At 32.3% G+C, this 15,814-nt stretch overlaps 1 protein-coding gene across 1 annotated transcript; it reads right to left on the reverse strand.

Moving 5' to 3' along the window:
• Positions 1-10,550: 10,550 nt before the first annotated feature.
• On the reverse strand, positions 10,551-14,310 carry LOC127722402 (microfibril-associated glycoprotein 4-like). Its single transcript, XM_052229276.1, has 3 exons — positions 14,229-14,310; positions 12,813-12,977; positions 10,551-10,801 (listed from the first exon to the last, which is right to left on the reverse strand). The coding sequence occupies exons 1-3, from the start codon at positions 14,308-14,310 to the stop codon at positions 10,551-10,553; spliced, it is 498 nt and encodes a 165-aa protein (XP_052085236.1).
• Between the last annotated feature and the right edge of the window lie 1,504 nt (positions 14,311-15,814).

The raw sequence follows: 15,814 nt of genomic DNA on the forward strand, positions 1-15,814 counted from the left end.
AAGAAAGAAAACAAAAACACATCCTCAGTTTGCTCCAGCCTAAAACTAAACACGTTTAATTTGCCAAGCTAAATTGAGAATTCATGTCAAATTCTATTTTTTTCATTATTCTTTTGAAATAAGTTGGCCTGTGTTGTGCATTATATCAAGACATCTAAAAGATGTGTGCTAATGTGCTCAATTCAGACAAAAAATGTTCATGAAAATGTGTTTACTAAATTTTCGCCTAGCATTTTAATTAGTTTTCCTAATTAGGACTTCGTCAATATTCTTTTCTTGTTTACAACAATCTCCTCTGAAACAGTATTGACCCCCTGTAAAACTGTACGCCTGTAAGTTATCCAAAAGCTATATCTAACTGTTTGCAATAAACATGTTAAAGGAAATACAGATGCATCAATTACCTATTAAATCACTTCACCGGTCCATCTAATTTCACCCTCAGGATGCATATTTTTTTTTTAACTTGCATTGTCTTGTTATTATACAGTTTTAATTGTTTTGTCATGCTTGTCTTTGTATCTGCTATTTAATCTTATCGAGATGGAATAATATCTTATTCTAATGTCTGCTAATGCATAATTTCTAATGCAATATGAAAAACTTAAATCCTTTTAAAAATGATGCGTCGTATATTGAATTCAATATTTAGTCCTATGATACCTGTACTTTGAAATACATGCATAGTTAAATAGGTCTTTATGATATTGTCATGCTATTTCAGGAAAAGAGAAGGATTGAAATATGAATTATGTGTATCTTTAAGAAAATAGTTTGCGTTAAAAGCGTTTAATATATATTCATTTCAACATAATTGCTTTCGATACAGATTTGACCCAAAAACACTCTACCTGCCAACATTTATTTCGTCGAAAAATGAAAACAAAAATGTAAAAGATCCGACACTTCCAACAAAATTAACCAAATTGTATTTATTGTGAAAGGTCTAAAAGTCATCTTCAATAATTTAACAGAATTGAAGATATATATAAGATGAAAAATTATGCAGCAATCTGAATTCCTCCATTGAGATTAAGACAGTTATTGGGGATAATTTATAACACGTGTACATTTATAGTACACAATTGGTATAAATGATAATGTAATGATAATTGACCCGTTATCATGGAACAAATTGCTTATTCATTCTTACCTTTGGTAAACTATACTGACGGTCTTTAAATACGTAACACGCTTTTTGTAGATTTTTTTTTTAACCAAACCATGATTGATTCTCAAATAACTACTATTCCTGCTTACCTTACTTCTTTTTGTTTAGGGAAAAATTAAATGTTTGACTTGCCTGAGCTTATTGAACATACCGGATTATTGAAGTTGCACGAATTTCTAAAGACGAAATTTGAAACCCATAAATGATTTTTTACGGTTTTTTCTTCGTTAAACAATTCCTTCAATCCATACCACACTTAAATCAATCAAAACATGTGGAATCTCGATATTGCCGAGACTGAGCAACGAAAATCTGAATAATCCCATATGAAAATTGCAGACAGGAAAACGTGAACGTGCTGTAACCAGCCAATTTGACGTCAGAAACTCTTCTTTCTATCCTTCCAACAACGATAGAGGTTACAGGCATTTGTTGATGACCACCAATGACCAGATCAATATGTTGTGACAACGCCACGTCAATAGAATTTTATTACGCCACATCAATAGAATTTTATTACGCAACATCAATAGAATTTTATTACGCAACATCATTTACGAGACATGTTTACGGCCGCAACGTCAACTGCTTATAAAATCGCCGAATGCCATGACAGACAGATTTATGTCATAAATGTTTCCCATAAACTGAATTTCCAAAGAATCGACTACAGAGAAAACATTTCTAGCCCTAAAGATTAAACTGCATAATTGCCAAAACACAGTGTAATGGGTGAGACAATTGCAAAATCAGAAGGTCTGAACATGCCCAACAGAATTGGTTGATCTTTCTGACAATCGTTTTCGCGAACCCCACCCAGTTTTTGGTGGGGTTCGTGTTGCTTAGTCTTTAGTTTTCTATGTTGTGTCATCTGTACTATTATTTGTATGTTTGTCTTTTTATTTTGGCCATGGCGTTGTCAGTTTGTTTTCGATCTATGTTTGACTGTCCCTCTGGTATCTTTCGTCCCTCTTTTACAGGCAGGCATTGCCTTCTATGGTGATACATCAATTGATAAGAAGAAAACCAGGGTTTCAGTTCATACCACAAGATTTGAACATTACAAATGACATAATCAATTCACATTTCGCGCTGCAATTGTTTTTCAACAATGAAGTAATGAATGAAATTTATGTGCATACATTTGTTTAACAAAAATTGCATATTTGAAAATGGGAAATAAAAAGAATAATCTAGTGTTGCGTATCTAAAGTTGGTCAGTTTATTTAAATTTGATGATACATGTATGATATTTTACAATATCACAGACAATCAAGTCCATGCAAACATTAATTAAAAAGTAAAAGGTTTGTGAGGTATGAGTGTTTAAGGTTTAACATGCTTCATTTTGAGAAAATTTCCCATTCAATCAAAAAGAAATCTGCCTTAAGTTTTATCTCTCTCAAAAAAAAAAAAAAAAAGATACGCATGACCATCTAAATACAAATGTTTCCACATTTTGGTTTTCAATTTGTTAAAATAAGTGGCAAAGTGCTAAATTTGTGTAGGTATACACATTAACTTTTTTCATTATTTCTGAGGTGCTTTTGAAAATCGTAAATCCGAAACGAAAAAAGGTTTGATTGGGTGTTTATATATAGGTTTTGCTCCGTGATCTTTCAAAACTCAGTATAGGTAAGTCAATTAGGCCCAAATATGATAACATTTACTACATGTAAAGACATATTTCTGCTTTGGTCGGGTTTGTGTTTCTTTGACACATTCCCCATTTCCATTCTCAACTTCATAAAATATTGACAGTTCGTTAATATACTGTAAACCAACTTATTTCCTCGGATACATTATTTCGCGTTTAGCCCTTACTAGCCCATTCATCTGCGGATTAATTTCGAGATTTTCAAATTTACTTGATCAAGTTAAATAATGAAAGATCCAAGTTTTACGCATTCGTCACGATTTATATTCGCGTTATTGTTATACTCGCGAAAGTTGCGAAAAGAAATCGCTCGCAAAAATAAGTTGGTAAATAGTATGCAAATGGCAGTCAACGCAATATTAAGAAAGATATGCATTATGTAAGAAACAACAATGTCTAATACAGTTAAAGAAAAAAATTCATTTGAGCTGAAATCGCAAAGATAAACCGCACCCAAAGTGAACTTTAGAGGAAATACACATGCCTACTATAAAAGAAAGTGAAAAAAATCTATGTTTGATATCATCCCCAGTATTTGTTAGGAATCGTGTTATTCGGTCTTAAAATTTGTGTTTTGCGTACTGTTATTTGTCTGTTGATCTTTTTTTCTTTTGTTAGCCATGATGTGTCAGTGTATTTTTGACATATAAGTTTGAATGTCCCTTTGTTATCTGTCGCCTTTTTTTTTTTAGATATATTCATCTTTATGATCATTATGTACGTTTAACCGAAGCCAAGCACTCATACTTTAACCTTGTCCAAATGACAATTTTGTTTAAATTAGTCTAACCGATCATTATTTATCTTATAACCAAACAACAACAAAATATAAGCAATGTTTGATATTGGAATTATGGAAAAAATGTATTTGCTACCCAACATTTAATCGTGAATTCTCGAAATGTTAAACACACGAATGATTAAAACCGATTTCATAGTTAACTTTCATTGTGCAATAACAAACAAATAGGTTGGGTCAAAGGTTATACTCTACTTATTCATAAAACATAAACCAGATATGCATGTTATGCAAGTTAATAAGCGGTGGAAATTATACACATTTTAACATTTTCAGTCTAGTTTTTTTTTTCTGTTAAGTTGAAGAAAAGCTAATTCAACCATGTTGGAACACCCTTTGCGAATGCAGATTAATAGAATGATTGTTGTTTCCTTACCGACTAGTGCCAAATACTTCATATGTAAAGGCTGGAAAGTCTCACTCTTCGTCTGTATTTGGACCAGCGGTAATCTTTGTATTTCAATTGGTTACACTGACAGCAAAGTACATTCGCTTAATCTCTTCGTTTAATCTCTTACCTAGGCACAAAGAAATTGGTTTTCATGTAATTACACACTTAAAAAGTAAGCTTTTCTATATCTGTAATCATTTATTATACGATGTTAATGAGAATTCGGGCCCATCAAATTATAACTAACGAAACGATCAAACTTTGAAAAATTATTTCCGTAATTAAAGCTCTTTTAGTTATTCTATTCAAACTTTTCAGATGACATTAAAATAAAAATGACGTTAAAAAACCAAAATTCAATTACCGATGAAAGGTACATGCACAATATACCTTTAGTTTAGTAGTAACCGCCTTGTCCAGCAAACCGGCTAATCGCAGTTCCTTTGTCATTTGATATGATTTCATTGATTTAACGCCCTTCTCGAATATCGCCAAAAACTGCCAGATCAGTTAATTTTACTCTTAAAAGTTCAACTACTCACAGACAAACAGCTGAGTTTGGTTCAATCATTATATACATATTTCATGAACATGTTGAGCACCAATTATACAAAACGTGCTGTTAAATACAAACGTAGACATGCACTATTTAAAAAAAAATCAGGTATTATCATTAAATGTTAAAAAAATACGAATCGTCTTTAAACTTGATATTTACACACATGGACGACTTTAAACCAGAATTATGACAAACATAACGGTTTTAACTTTCCTGTTGTTCACTTCCAATTTTTCAGCAGGAACATAAACTCCGCCTCATCGTATGACGTTTACTTATCAAATGTGATACGTTACGTTCGTTTATGTTCACACTACATGGACTTAATAAACAGGGGTGTTCCCCTTTAATAAAATTGCTCACTCGGAGTTAAGAGAAAGAATGACCGTTATCTGATGTTGGGTGATGCATGCTTATCAGGAGGCGCTTACACAGTCGACGCAACCGATCTGGCTTCTTTTGGAGTTGATGCGATTCCCCCAGTGTTTATTTTTCTTGACTTGTATCTTCTCTAATTAATTTATAAATGTGAACATCGGTTAACTACAGTTGTTTCGAATTTAATGCAATATCATTATTTCTGCAATTTTCGAAATTGTGTCACTCGTATGATTGACACATTTGAATGAATTGTACATCCAGAGCTTAATTTGCTACACACAACCACTTGTTATAAAAAAAACCCTGTGAATGAAGAGAGTCGAAATATACCAAAGGGACATGCAAACTCATAAGTCGAAGATAAACTGACAACGCCATGGCAAGTAAAGAAAAAGACCAATAGACAAGCAATAGTACACAAAACACAATATAGAAAACTAAAAACTTAGCAACACGAACCACACAACATGACAGTTTGAAAAGAAACATTCTTTTGTTAAAAGTTTTTGCTTATCTGCATTTAATGGGTTCGTCAACAACTTCATTAATTGTTTAATCAGTTTAATTTTCGTCCTAAATATTTTAGGCTAACAAATTCTCACTTAATCGATTAAACGTTACAACATGCTTAACGTTCTTTTTTCGTAATTCGTAAACAGAAACGTTTGCACATATAAGTCAAAAATTACAATACTTCTGAGTATTGGACAAACTCTAAAAAAAAAAAATTAGAAATGAATGTGCAAATTTGATTTGACAGGCAAAAACCCTATATTTTGAAATACAATCACATGTATATTCCATTTAGAATTTGTAAAAAAATGCATAACTTGGCTGGATTTCCTTCCAAATCATCGGATATCCCTATTCTACTAGAAGTAACTACCTAGACGATCATAAACATAAGGCACATACTTTTAATCGTTATTTTTGTGAGTAATCGAGCGTTGATGACTCATCTACAAATGTTCAAAACTTAAATTTAAATGACGTACGTCATTTATAATTAAGATAACATAATTATAACGCAAGTGGAAGTTTATGACCAATTCCTTTTTGTTAGACGTGTCTAAGGCAACAGGCCTCGACAACATTGTTCCAAGATTTTTTTTAAATATGTGGCTCGCGAATAAATCTTTCCCCTAGCTCTGTTGTTCAGTAAATCTCTTCATTAGTGCATTTGACCATACTGGAAAACAGCAAATGTAATACCAATTTTCAATAAAGCAATCTCTCTGTTATTGGTAAAACGATGGACAAAATGTGTTTTAAATATTTATCAAATTTTCTTTCTCACTGTAAGATAATTACACAGATGCAATTAGGTGTAATAGCAGGAGATAGCACTGTCAATCAACTTATTTATATCGCACACGATATTGCGAAAGTCCTAGGCTCTGGAATAGAATCAGAGTTGTGTTTTGTGGTATCAGTAAAGTGTTCGACTAGGTCTGTTATAACGGCCTCTTTCATAAACTAGAAAAATATGGAATAAGATGGATGCTCATAAAATGGTTCAAAAGTCTTTAGTTTTCTATGTTGTGTCATCTGTACTATTATTTGTCTGTTTGTCTTTTTATTTTTGGCCATGGCGTTGTCAGTTTGTTTTCGATCTATGAGTTTGACTGTCCCTCTGGTATCTTTTGTCCCTCTTTTATATATCCGAGAGAAGACAGAATTTGTCATAGGAGGATATACCTCTGATGTTCATAGTATTAAAATCGGTGCCCCCCGGTCTCAATGTTAGGACATGTATCATTCTTAGTTTTTATAAATAATATTGTATGTGACATATCATCCAACATTTGACTTTTTACTGACGATACATCATTATATATAGTGGTTGAGGCCGAGTATACTACGGCTGAATTAATGAACTCTGATATTAAAAAAAAATCACTGATGGTCTCAACAATTGCTCCTTAATTTTGAAATATGAAACCATGACCATATCTATAAAAACAGTAAAACCCATAATCCATCAATATATATGAATGATACGCTTAAACAAGAGGTTGAACAAGGTAAACATTTATGATTAATGTTTCAAGAAAACGGTTGTTGGGAAAGTCATTTACATTATATTATTGACAAAGTTACCCTGCGCTTAAATGTTATGAGAAACTTAAAGTTTACGTTATGGCGTAATCATTTGCAATAAAATTGTGAATGGAAATGGGGAATGTGTCAAAGAGACAACAACCCGAAAAAGAGCAGAAACAAGCCCAATGGATGTTCAACACAGTGTGAAAATCCCGCACTAGGAAGCGGGCTTCAGTTGGCACCTAAACAAAAATGAGTACTCGTTCAGTGAAAATGGAGGCCACACTAAACTTTAAAAACACATACTAGACTAACTAAGACCAGAGGTTCCTGACTTGGGACAGGCGCAAAAATTTGGCGAGTAAAACATGTTTTGTGTAATCTCAACCCTTCCCTTTACCTGTAGCCAATGTATAACTAAACACACATCAATAAGCACAGTAAAACTCACTGCAAAAGATGTCCGAGTCCGATGTCAGTTTACAGGTTACAAAAGAAGCTAAGTAAAATGACAATGATACATAACTTATCAATTAAGAACTTCTAGCAGTAACTGACATGCCAGCTCTAGACCTCAATTAAACAGATTGATAGATTTGTATCATATGAAAATCAAGCACAATCCCTTCCGTTATGAGTTTAGTATCATACCATTACCTAATATATGAGAAGAACATATCCTATATCAAGACAACAACTGGTTTCAGAATAAATGTGTTTCTTTCCGATGAAGTTACAGTGTCAGTACTATATCCCTTTTGAATAAGTCTGTTTAAAGGTTTGTTTAGCTTTTGAGTTGAATGACGACATTTTTGTGCTTTGTATAGAATATTACCAAAAACGATTGGATGTGAAATAAGTTTGCAAGTTGATTTATATTTACGAATGATGTCCTTGTACCGATGATAAAATTTTGTAAATGTTTTGACTAGTTTGTGATATCGAAAATCCTGGTGTAATAATTTGTCAGTATTATAGATATTTCATTCGTTAAAATCAAATAAGCTAACACGAGCAAATCGAACAAGTTGAGATATATAAACACCATAAGATGGTGACAAGGGAACGTCACCATCTAAAAATGAATAATTAATAATAGGAAATGAAAAATCCTTTCTTTTATCGTAAATGTTGGTATTAGCTTCCTGTTAAAGATAGAGATATTAAGATCCAGGAAAAGGCAGTGTTCCTTGTTAGTATTGGTTTTATTTAAAGCCAGTTTAGCAGGATAAATCTCTTTATTGTACATACTGAAGTCGTCATTATTGAGAGTCAAAATATTATCCAAATATCTAAATTTTATATTAGATGTTGTTTCGATGGGTTGATGCAAGTTATTTATATCAGGTCCATCAAACCTATACTCGAATATGTGGATACTGTGTTGGATAACATACCAACTTATTTAAAAGACAAACTAAAAAACATCTAAATAGAAGCGACTCGTATTGTCACAGGAGGCACCAAACTTTGTTCTAAAACAAAATTTTATTATGAAACTGAAAGACTTGAAATTATCACGAAAAAGTAAAATAACGTAAATACCGAACTCTGAGGAAAATTTAAAACAAAAAGTCCCTAATCAAGTGGCAAAATCAATATGTGTAGTAGCCTCGGGCTGTTTTCTGCTCTTCGGTCGGGTTGTGTGATCTCAACCCTCCTCCTTTACCTCTAGTCAATGTAGAATACAAAAAACACGGCAATATGCACAGTAAAACTCATTTCAAAAGAAGTGTGAGTCTGATTTCAGAAATGTGTCATGATCAAACTCTTGATTATCTTTGTAGTCTCATGCCTCAACAACTATGCCAAGTTTATAACTATGATACTAGAAGGGCTTTAATGTTTAAAACATGAAATGTAGAACATTGTTTAGTGAAATTTCAATCCTACAATCTAGAACTGTTATTCGTGAGTGGAACAGCCTTCGACAAGATGTAAGATGTAATCCATAAAAAAATAACCCTGCAAAAATATTTAAATCACTTAACTTTAAGAAAATACCTACATAATTTAATCTTGGTTGTAGAAAAAGCAAAGTACTTCATGCCTGACTACGGTTTGACTGCAGTGGTTTAAATGAACACCTTTTCAAAAAAAAATATTGTTCATTCCAGCCTCTGTATACATGGTATATGCGGACAAGTTGAGAGAAGTTAATTGTCTGCTAGCATTTCAGAATTAAAGACTCATTAGGACATAAACCAATTCCACATTACAAAGAAAAATTTAATATACAAACATTACTAACAGGTAGTGAACTCATCAGTGATGAGGAAAACGAAAATATTTTTAAAATATAAAATTGTACAAAGCTTAATTTCGAAACAAGGAGATTTTGGTTTATAAATTTTCATATTTTTGTGTCGATTTAGATATTGGAACCTTGTTATTTAACTCTATTTTGTGAATCATTTACGCATGTTACACATATGTACACCTTAATGTAAGACCACAATAGGATATGAGTTGATCACATCTTTCGATCAAACTGACTTCCGAGTAACGGGCAAACCACAGAATAAACATGTAATGTTAATTGAAAATTACATTATAGCGGGTTTTTTTACACTATGCACCAAATGTTGTCATTGAGTTAAATTAGACGGATTTATAAAAGTTCCTCTTGCTTCCGAAACCCTATATTTCTGTTGTATAATAGTAATGTATGCACTTTTGAAATCAAAAAGTTTATATACCTTTTCTATCAAATTAATAACCAAATTTCAGATTACAACTAAACTCTGAATGACACTCGAGAGTAATAGATTACCGATTACATTTTGTTGAAATAAAGTGTTTAAAATTCATGCAGTTTGTTCCAATGTTTATCAAAGAAGATAGGGCACTAGTACGATAAGAACTTGAATATAGCTTTAATGATGTCGCATGTCATTATATCAATTGACTTTCAAAGCATTGTCTGTTGTACCATCGCTTTACTCTTCATATCCCGAATACCCTATAAAATCATTCACTAGTTATAGTCAATTAAATAAATATGTTTACTCTGTGTTCAGACTGTTCTTGCTTACTTTTTACTTTACCAAACATCAATATATTGAGTTATCAGAATAGCTGCTGAAGAAACTGGATTAAGTACACGCAAAATATCTCAAAATATCTGAATAATAACTTCAAACTCTAAACAAGACTTCATTCTTTAGGTTCAGAATGTTCAGTTGATTTTAAATTGAAAATTTTTGTTTAAGGAAAAGTAAATTTACGAGAGAAATATAAGCAATGAATTGTGAATGTTTTGTTTTTTGTATTTTGCAAAGACGCCTGCATTATCTTATACTTTGTTAACTACGATGTTTCTTAGTTTTAAAATTTGATCTTCTAACAAACAGAATAGGTAGTTGATAAACAAAAAAGACAAACACAATACGAATATTAATATCTCTATATTAAGCATATATGTTATACTTTGTGCTTATCTTCAAATTATTTATAGGTTCCTTCATCATGTTCATTAAACATCTTTCATAAAATTCAATTGATTGTGTACTTTTGAAACAGAAATTGTTATTCTTTCATAAAATGTTCTTAGTGTCGTTTGATCATCATTTTAGTAGACTTTAGTGAGTATTTACTGCCTTTCCATGCTGTCCATATGATCCCTTTGCGAACATACGTGTGCTTTCCTCCTAAATATTCCCCATTCAAATGAGCTGTATGACATGCATTGAACCACCATGCTCCTTTATAGTTACGTGCGCAGTTGAATCTTGAACGTTTGTCGTTATCCTTGTCTATAGTAGAAAACATCGTGCCGTTGTGGGACGTAAGGCTATCTCCTGAGCAAATAAATAAAGATTGGTTATAGTTGACTTCCATTATAATTTAGGTAAGAAATACTTTGCAAAAACTAGATATTTAAAGCTCATTTTGTTTGAAAGTTATTTCATTTGTTTTGGAAACATATTTCAAAATTGAATTCATGTTGTTGTTTTTTACCTGAACCAAGCATTAAAGTTATAAAACTGTATTGTTTTCTTGCATATTCCGATAAATATTTGTTCCTACAAATCAGGAAAAACATAATAACGTTATCTCTTCTGAGGTGTGTGAGAGAGAATGTATGATAACACATCTTGAAGTCGCCATATCTTTTTTTTTTATATTATATGTCAAGCTCCTTATCGCCATAGGAAAAAAAAGGTAAAACAATAACAAAGAAATAAACTAGATGTCGTTTATACAACATTATCCATTTAAATAATACATAAACATCCTACCACATAAAAAACCATAAACAAATATTTAGAAATCCATAACTTATATGAGAATATCAACATGGGGTATGAACAGGTTTAATCTACGAATTATGGATTTACCTGTCCAAAGTTACCGTGGTTTTTTTTTCTTTTTGTAGTTAAACGTATATGATTAAATTGTAAGTCTTAGATTGGTAAACTTTTATCACGATTTAGTACTTGCTATTTAGTAATCAGATCTTGGGTAGCATTCTATTTATTCGTAATGTTATTGTTTTATATAAATTAGAAAATATATATAAACACACACACACATATATATATATGGAATGTTAAAGTGAGATGGTCTACAATAAGGCACGATGATGTCTCACGCTAAAGTTGGATGGTTGTTTGTTTGCAAAAGTACGATGGTATATCATGCTAAAGTGCGATGGACCAAAAGTGTAAGGTCATAGGGCTCAAAACGTAAAAGTAAATTGAAGTTAAAAGCTAGTATGCTTAGGTATATTTTTTAGTACAGGCTTTATAATATATCGGTAAGCTTAAATAATTGTTCCTAAATTTAAGAAGACCAACCACGTAATTATTGCTAAAAGTGAGTGTCACAAAATACTATTTTTCCTGTAAATGGATTTTCAACATTTCAGGCGTATCAAATATTCGGATAATTGGTGTAGCTTGCCGTTCACACAGTTTATCACTAATGTGACCATCTCCCCTTACAGTCGTCATTGTAAATTACAAATACAAAATTCGTTCATTGTCGGAATACTGTGGATTCACAATTATTCGTTAGATACCAATTTTCGTGGATTTCGTGGGTACATGTGAACCACGAATTCAAATGTTCAACGAATTACAAATTTTTTTTAGGCTTTGTATGCAGAGATCGGCAAAACCACGAAATCAAATATCCACGAAAATTCAAGTTTTCCTCAATCCCCGAAAATTGATACCCAAGAAAATAAATGAATCCACAGTACGTAACATTTATTTGTGTAAGCTTGAATTTAAATGAGAGAGAAAGACGATGTTCTCCGAGCTTTTTCTATAATCGTAGCGAGTACAAATACATGATATATATTGCTACATTGTACAAACTAATGTGTTAAGCTGGGGTCACACATTCACAATTTCTACTGACGTCTTTGACAGGATCATAATTCAAAACTGTACGGTATGGGGAAATGTGGATTCATAATACCCCCCCCCCCTCCCCCCTTTCAAGTTAAATGGTCGTTCCCTAACAGCATTACAATGGAATTTAAAAATATTTTGCCACTTGTGCGTCATACATTTCCGATTACCTCATATTAAATTAAAACAGTGGTTTTGTATTAAAGCTCGATCCTGATGAAGTTAAATCAAGAAAAGCGCTTCGAATGTAACACATTCATAAAGTGCTATTTAAATTCAAATTCACATTCGTGCAATATCTTCAATGAGTATCAAGGACGGAAGATACTAAAATGATCAGATTTTAAGTATAGGTTGTATGATGTCCCTTACCTGGCTGTTTCATTGACGTTCATCCTATATCTTCATGTATATATGATATTTATAAATATATGACATTATAATGTTATACCTGCAGACCCACAATATCCTTTGACATTCAATGTATAATCAGTTGCAGGATCTCCTAGACTAAATTCGAAATATTCTGCATATGCTGAATTTCCTTCAAAATCTTCAAGGTGGATAAAAAGCTTGTAATTTCCAGTCGAAGTGAGAAGATGTATGAAGTTATTTCCTGTTTAAAAGTAAAATGACGTTACAACATTCAAAAGGAAGTTAATCGCCTGGTGTCTTACTTTATGCTATAAATTGGAAGGGAGGCGAAAGATACAAAAGGGATATTCAAACTCATAAGTCGAAAATAAACTGATAATTCCATGGCAAAAAAAGGAAAAGATCAAAGGACAAGAAATAGTGCATAAAGCACAACATATAGACTAAAGACTGAACATCACGATCCATATCGTAAACCGGGATTGATTTCAGGAGTTCTGGTAGGGTGAGAAGATCCTGCCTCACGTGTGCTTAAATAATCCAAAAAATGTCGTAATGGATACATATTGTCAGCTTTGATAAATGTACTCAATTCAACATGTTCAATACCGTAAAAAGAGGCGAATGATAACAGAAGAAGAACCAAAACTCAAAGGTCGAAGAGAGACGACAATAACAAGGTCGAGAACGAAAACTGACGTGAAGATAACAGTCTACATAACAGTGATAATGATCGAGAACAAAAACTGACGTGAAGATAACAGTCTACATAACAGTGATAATGATCGAGAACGAAAACTGACGTGAAGATAACAGTCTACATAACAGTGATAATGATCGAGAACGAAAACTGACGTGAAGATAACAGTCTACATAACAATTATAATGATCGAGAACAAAAAGCGACGTGAAGATAAAAGACCACATAACAGTGATAACGTTTGTATCATTCACTAAAATTAAAAAAAAAACAAAAAGCAACATACAAATAACAAACATTGAAGCAAAAACAAAATAAAATTATTTAAATCCTATGTATTGTGAAAAAAATGTGTTTGCATTGAAGAATCAAATAAATACATGCTTTTTGTTTGTTGTTATTTATTATTCCGATTTAATCAATGACATTAGACATTAGTGAAAATACGTATTGTGGTAAGTTTAATTAACACTTAAAGTCAATAAATATATTTCAGGATAAACAGGTAACACATCCAAATTCGTAACCATGAAAACGACTTGAGTTGTCTTTGTTCAAGAGATATCGAACATAGACTATTAGTGTCTACGTTACAGCGTCAATGTGGATATCATGACAGTTTTCTTGTTTTGAAAATTATAAACTTAGATACTGTAGAGAGTAAATAGTTTTAGGAATAAATAGAGAACAATCTAAAACTGGTATATAAACTTAGAAATAATAAGTATAGTAAATAGGTAATACTACCTCTATAAAATTAAATCAGAATTATATGAATTGTAAAGAAATTACCTAACCAAAACTCAGATGTCAAACTTCCAAATCCATTTTCATAGTCCATCCATCCTCGGTCAAATTCCGTAGTTCCATTCATTCTGCTCTGGAAAACCTTTACAAAGATCAGAATCGTAGAGCATTAAAATATTGAGTAAATCAAATGTAGCATTAATTCAACTCAAGGTAAATCATTCTTCTTGCATACGATCCGTCTGTCTAAAGCACATGAAATAGATTAAGACAAAAGAAGTGAACTTAGTTTTGATATTTAATGCACATCATTATAGATGTTATATAATATTCAAGGTTTTAAAAGAGGGGCAAAAGATACAGAGGGAGAGTCAAACTCATAGATCGAAAATAAACTGACAACGCCATGGCTAAAAAAGAAAAAGACAAACAGACAAACAGACAAATAATAGTACACTAGACACAACATAGAAAACTAAGGCTAAGCAACACGAACCCCACCAATATCTTGGGGTGATCTCAGGTGCTCCGGAAGGGTTAGCACATCCTACTCTACATGTGGCACCGTCGTGTTGCTGATGTTAGTGCAAACCCGGTAAATAGTCTAATTCGGTAGGTCACATTCGTGAAAAGGGAAGGGGATTTTAGTAACGACATAAGGAACATATCCGATATCATCTGTGAAACGGTTATTCCATAACGGTCAACCAACTCGTGATGGCGTCTGTAAAATTTACGAAGGGATGATTTCAACTTCACCATTTGGAACTCTTGGTTTAATAGCTTCCTTGTGAGCAGCAACCTTCTATAAAGGAAATCATGATAGGAAACACAAGCCCGGGAATATCGTATCAATTGGGAGATATACACTCCGTTTGCAGACGCTGCTGGAATTTTGCTACATAGAAATGGAAAGTTCACAATTGAGAATCTGAAATCATCCCTTTTGTCGTAAAGATTTGTTTTCAACCGACCCTTATGGTCAATTTCTAGATGTAAGTCAGAACATTAGGCAACATAGTTACAAAATTTTGAATTATTTTGTGAGAGAACATCATATATATAGCGGAAAGAAAAGTAAAAGGACATTGCTAACTTCTTATCTTTCTTCTTGAGAAGTCCCTGTATGAAGTCAGCCTCATAATAATAAAGAAACAAGTCGGCAAGAAGAGGGGCACAATTGGTTCCCATTGGAATGCCGACAGTCTGTTGAAAAACACGTCCTCCAAACGTAACAAATATGTTGTCAATCAAGAAATCAAGCATCTTGATAATGTAATTTTCTGGAATATGTCTATTTTTTGTATACATTTTTTTTTGTGTAAGATATTTCATTATCATGTCCTAACAGATAGTGTGCATAAAACCGTATGCTTTGGAGATCACGTGTTACGAAGAAAACGCTATATGCTGACAATAGGATGATTGAAATTATGAATTTGGCTTAAGATTATAGTTTTCAGTTGTCACTAAATTTCAGTACAAAGTAATATATCAACACAATACACATATCTTCTGAAAGAATCATCACCAACTATTCAAACATTACCAAATAAGTATATCGAATGAAAGTAAAAAAAGTGTCTTACGTATTACAATCGGTATCGTACATGTTAAACACGTTTAAATTT

This window comes from Mytilus californianus, unplaced genomic scaffold (genome assembly GCF_021869535.1).
Source record: "Mytilus californianus isolate M0D057914Y unplaced genomic scaffold, xbMytCali1.0.p SCAF_12, whole genome shotgun sequence".
In the NCBI taxonomy this organism is placed as follows: Eukaryota; Metazoa; Mollusca; class Bivalvia; order Mytilida; family Mytilidae; genus Mytilus; species Mytilus californianus.